This window comes from Varanus komodoensis, unplaced genomic scaffold, assembly GCF_004798865.1.
Source record: "Varanus komodoensis strain SLA01 unplaced genomic scaffold, ASM479886v1 scaffold1, whole genome shotgun sequence".
NCBI classification, from domain to species: domain Eukaryota; kingdom Metazoa; phylum Chordata; class Lepidosauria; order Squamata; family Varanidae; genus Varanus; species Varanus komodoensis.
This window is the reverse complement of record NW_025335268.1, coordinates 63,906,449-63,912,448: the sequence shown is the minus strand read 5'-3', so window position 1 is coordinate 63,912,448 and position 6,000 is coordinate 63,906,449. Positions and strand designations below refer to the sequence as shown.

Below are 6,000 nucleotides of genomic sequence, written 5' to 3'. Positions count from 1 at the left end.
GTTGCCACTAAGCCATGAAGCTTGCCAGGTGATTTTGGGCCAGGCAGCCTCGGCAGCTCACAAGCTGGATGGGAGGATAAAATGGGGGTGTGGGAGCTTATTTAAGCTGCCTTGGTTTCCTTGTGGGGGAAAAAGGGAATCTAAATATAACTCAAGTAAATAACCCATCACAGCCACAGTTTCTCTCAGGAATATAAGTTTGCAGGCCTCTAGTTATTCTTTATGCCCTCATAGGGTGAACTTGGAGGTCTGTTAGTATTTGGCACAGTAAGACTGCTACTTAAGGGCACTGGGTTTGGGTTCATGAGGGGCAGCACATTGTCATATTTATGTTTAGATACTGAATTAGCAGCAGCAGCAGTAGCATTATTGCCACATAGGAAAAGTGTTTCTGGGATTTTGTACCTTATATGCTAAAACAACTTGAGCAGTCTTGAGTACAGGGCACTTTATGGTAGGGTGAAATAGAATAGAATGGAGCTGGGCCATTTTGTGCTCTCTGACATCTTGGGCTGTGCCTGTTGTAAACTTAATGTTATTTGTATCTGAATTTTGGACGGGGTATGTATCCTAGACAGAATATGATTTTAATGAATCACTGCTTGTATGTATATTCGGTATAGAACACATTGCTATATTTCTTCTGTGTACCTGTTTTCTCCTGTCACAATAAGTAGACTGCTGTTTGGAACTTCTTCCTTCTTGCTGGACATTAAATATGTTCAGACAACTGTGCACCTATATGTGTTTCAAAGATGCACTCTACTTTTAGCCCACTTTGGACCTGTCAAAGCAAAGGGTAATGTGAAAACTTTTATGTAGATACCCCTAATTCTGTAGAAGCAAAGTTACTGAACTGGAGATCTCTCTATGGGAAAACAGAGTTGAAGTTCAGGCATGTGGAAATCTATCTTTTGCCAGTTCCTGGTATAGGTAATACTGAAGCATATGGACCAGTGACCTGCCTTGTTATTAACAAGTTTTCTTTGTTCCTTATGGGCATTATAGCTCAGAATGTAACCTTTGTTGGAAATAGATGTGTATAATGATGATTTTGCCTTCCTCTTATTGCAAAGAACAAACATACATTAGTTGTAGTTTGTAGAAGTTTTCAAAGAAAATGCAAAAAATTTATATTGTACAAAAGGTGGTTTGTAAAATACCACATTTCAGAGCACTTTTAAGGACAGATTCCTTACTAGTTTTATTTATTTCCCTTTGATATAGGTTCTTTTGGAGCCAGGAGTGATCCAGGATGTGCTTGCTGCAGGGAGTCATCTGCAGCTGCTGGAGATGCTTAGCTTATGTTCTCACTATCTTATCCAGGTAAGGAGAAGGGACCTTTCCCTTTGTCTGGTTACTCTCAATGTCATTTCTAAATCTCTGTTACACCCAGGACCATCTGTGAGGACAGGATGGCCACCATCAGCTATGTGACCTAAGAACATATCAAAAGAGCATGCAACTGACATAGTCAAATGACTAGATTCCATTTTGTTACAATAGTATAATCCATAGTTATAGGTTAAAATCCACATATACCATGCCTGAATGCTAATAGACAGACTAACAAAAATTCCAACAACTGAAATACACATGTTAGAATAAAAGTATACAGTTATAAATTCCTAAATTAGGAAGTGTATATTTTAAAGGAAATAGCATATTGTTGAGAAAGTAGAATCAAGTTCTAATAGATAAATGTAGATGGGTAGACACAATATAATATAATTAGATATGCATAATAGATATGTAAATGTTGTTTATGAAAGTAACTTACTAATATGGGAAGCAAATTTTATGCATCAGATAATGTCCTCTGTCATCATATTCTGTCATGGGATAGCCAAAATTCATCCTTTGTATTAACATTTTATATACACATTTTCATCTTCTTTGTTTCATCACCTCATAGTATAGTATAGTGATTAAAAGGTTGGACTCAGGGATCAGGTTTCTAGTCCATCCTGGACCAGGAAACTCCATGGGTACCTTTGGGCTAGTCATTGAGTCTTATTTGAGCATTTGCTAATGCTTGCTGAAAGTTGTGTGCCTACTGTGGTGACATTTGCACAAAACTAGCTGGCCATGGAAGTAGGAGTTAACATGCACAGGATGTCATGATGGATTCCCCATGATGTCCATCCTGCCAATAATTATTTGACTTTTGTTCCATGTTTGAATTAGACCAAGACTGAATTAAATTAGGGATGAAGAGTGAAGCATATGGGAGTTTGTTGGCTTCCTGAGGGTTTGGTTTTACTTTATGGTTTCTGAAGTGAAGTACAAGATTTCCGGGATTTCCTTTTACTCATCCTGCGTTTTAGAACCAGAAGAGTGATGTATGGTGGCAACCCCTGTAGAGACATGTCACAGAACTGTTCTGCAATACAGAGATTTTGTCTTTCATGGTAATAACTAATAACTAAAGAAAGTTGTTCTATTTTTATATTATGTTATCAGAATTATGACTGGCACCAAGGAAAAGCACCCAGAATTGCTAAGGTTTTCCATTCCAGGAACATTTATTGGCTTGATAAAGAGACACTGTGGGGTAGCCTAAGATACAGCTCAAGACTATATGGTTCGGCTGATTCATAGTTTAACACATGCAGGACGTTAATCTTATCAAAGATGCAGTGCTGCTTTCCACACATCCACGTGGGCTGACGAGCTTTGGTTAGCATTTGCATTCTTATAGCACCTAGCAACATTGCAAAATGGTGTTTTACAGGAATTTAAAACATTTTTGGAAGCTGTGGAATACAAGAGAGTTCCATTTTAGTGAATCATTCCTAAGGGGGGATAGAAATTTGATCAGATGCTGCAGTGGAGACTACTGGGACTCAGGCTTTCAAAAATTGGAATTACAGGTAGCAATATTCAAACTTTTATTTTATTTTAAAAACTTTCCCCCTTTTGCATTCAGTTGCTTCAATAAACCTGACATACTGTATAGTATAATGAAATAACCAATATTAGTTGGAAGTTGATTTCTGGGTCCTGAACGATTTGCAACTTAAATATGAGAAAATCTGTGCATCCAGTCTATTCTTGATGTATTTGTGCTAATTATGCCCCACTATGTTCCATGACTGAAAGGATTGTATTTGATGTTCTGGGAATCATGGCTATTCATTAGAATGATTATTCAGTGGGCAAACATAACCAACAAAAACCTTCTTATTCTATCAACTGCCATTTAATTTTTTCCCACCTCATTGTTGGGAAGAATTATGTTCATAAGTAAATTTTTCAGGACATGAACTCACTGTAAGACCTTTTAAAGGAATTTTCCCTTTCTCTTTTTTAATTCATACAAAACCTAATTCATACAAAACCTTTAATTCATACAAAATCTTTAATTCATTCAAAACCTGTATGAACCTTTAATTCATACAAAACCTAAAATCTTCCCTTTACTGAGTGTTGACACCAAGCAAAGTTTATACATTTGAGTCATCTGAGGTTTTTACTTTTTGTCCTTCATACCAAAAATCTCTACCTGTGAGAAGGTAGAACAGCTTCTTGTCTTGCCTTATCATAGGTATGCTAGCTTTCTGTGTGTAAGATGTTTTGTTTGCATTTGTTTGTATGTCATTCTCATATAGGGATAACATTGAAACATGTGATACCATCTTGCATTTTGAACTACTTGAGGCCTACAAAGGCAGTACTATATGATTTTCTGGGTGTTTAATTCATTATTCAGTGGGATTATTTTAGAGATTATTTATACTTGTACATCACTCAGTGGCCATATTTGGATGTCACAGGACTTCTGAACTTTGAACTATGATTAATCTAAACCAGCCTTTCCCAACTCAGTGCCCTCCAGATGTGCTGGACCACTTCATCCCGGCCAGTATAGTCATTGGCAGGAGATGCTGTGCAAGACATCTGGAGGGTACCAGGTTAGGGAAGGCTAATATAACCATTGTTGTTGTTGTTTAGTCACAAAGTTGTGCCTGACCATTACAACCCCATGGACAACATTCCTCTAGGCTCTCCTGTCTTTCACCATCGTCCAGAGTCCACCAAACCAGCACCCACTGCCCCAGTGACCTCATCTAGCCACCTCAACCTCTGCCATCCCCTTCTCCTTTTGCCGTCAGCCGTTTCCAGCATCAGGGTCTTCTCCACTGAGTCCCTTCTTCTCATTAGAATATAACCAAGGTTCAAGTTTAAATTATAGTTAGTTTGAAACAAGCCATGGATTATGACAACTCGCTTGTTTAAAGAAACTGTCATTAACATTAACAGTAGTTTGGGGTTCAGATGATTAAAATTGTACCTAATTGAAATTGGAAGTGGCAGCTTCTGGATTATTCCTTGAAGCCGTGTCAAATGAGAAGAAGGGAAGAGGGAGGTATGCAAGCTTGCAAAAGTCATGATCAACATGCAAACTGTGCTTTGTGTTGATGTTTGAATATGGCCAGCATCCTGTCATTTCAGGGCTAATTATAAAATTATGGCTATCATCCAGTGGTGGCTGTAACTGGAAAAAGTGTTTTTTAATTTAATTTAATTTAATTTAATTTAATTTAGTTGTTTAAAATTATTTATAGCTCTGTATAACAGTTTTCAAGCTGTCTTACAACAAGAAATAAAACAATTCTTTAGAATTTAGAATTCAGGAACAATGATTTAAGAAGAACAGCAACAGAAAAATCCTGTTGCAACAATTTAATGCATGAACCTACGAACTGTGGCCAACTGAATAGTGCTGACCTTAGAGCTTTAGGTCAGATAGTATCTTCAGGGTAGATCTTGCCTTGAAGCAATTTCTTCAAGTGGCACAATTTACTTGCACTATGCACTATTTCCTTCCATGTCTGCCATTAGTGAAAAGAAATTAAAGGAGAGAGGGAAGTCATTGGAAGGCACTGTCTTGTCTATGATGTTTGATCTGTGATGGTGGTTTGGCTCATTAAATGGTGAAACATGATTTGGACCCTCACCTGAGATGATTGTTTCTGGGTGTCTTTATCTAGATGAGTACTTAATGGTAATGAAGTGTACAATATACATATTCACACAGTCTAGCATTTAATTGATAGATTGATACAATTGGCTGGTTTGTGCACATAGTAAGTATCTCATAACTGTCAACCATTATGTTTTGATCATGACAAAGCATTAGAGTATAAAGCGACAAACTAGGTATCATAAACGTTTGAGCATTTTGCTTTTAAACTCATTGGAATAAATTCCCACAATACTCACTACTAGGCAGTAGGTGGCAGTGTGAGTCCACTAGTGTGAATGAATTAGAGCATGGGAAAGAAAAGGAAAAAAAAGAATGAAAAGAAATTATTTATTTTGCTCCATATTAGTCTTGTGACCTAATCAGTAAAAAAGTCATTATTCACACAACACTGGGCAATATGCATTGTAATTTTTAACAAATAATGGGAAACTGTTAAGGGTTTCACAGGAAATACAGCCCCGTCTTGTGCAGCAATGGTCATTTATCATTGCACTTTGTGAAATCACTCATTTGTTCTAATTTGAATGTAAATGACTCTAAGGTTTTACAAATAAGGTGACAGACTCACATAAATGTAATTGCAGGGTTCATCTCTCTCTTTTTATATATCACTCATTAAGTTATGAATTAAATACATCGTATTAAACCAGGGGCATGTCCAATGATGATATTGTAATGGCAAATTACTCTATGCTATTAGAGGTGTATTTTTTATTCATGGACATTAATTTGTCATTAAACGGCATTAGTTTAGCACTTTTATGTGGGAGACGTGACCTGAAAGAGGAGACTTGCTGCTGTAATACAAGAGAATAGAAATATGAGTACCAGATGCATGTAGTCCCTTTAGCTCTTGGAAAGAAATGGAAGAATATTTATTTCAGCTTCCCCAGTCCAACCCACCCACATGCACAAAAATTTTAAATTGGGTTTTATCCATGTTAATAGACATCTCTGAAGAACGAGGAGCCTTCATATTATAAATCTTGTTTCTCATCCAAAAGCTACTG

At 37.0% G+C, this 6,000-nt stretch overlaps 1 protein-coding gene across 2 annotated transcripts in view; it reads left to right on the top strand.

Annotated features, from left to right (window-relative positions):
- KLHL32 (kelch like family member 32) overlaps positions 1 to 6,000 on the top strand; it is an 86,808-nt gene that overhangs the window by 34,871 nt on the left and 45,937 nt on the right. For both annotated transcript variants that reach the window (XM_044427498.1, XM_044427490.1), the window contains exon 5: positions 1,228 to 1,326. In XM_044427498.1, coding sequence (XP_044283433.1) covers positions 1,228 to 1,326 — 99 coding nt within the window. The remainder of the gene's footprint in view (positions 1 to 1,227; positions 1,327 to 6,000) is intronic.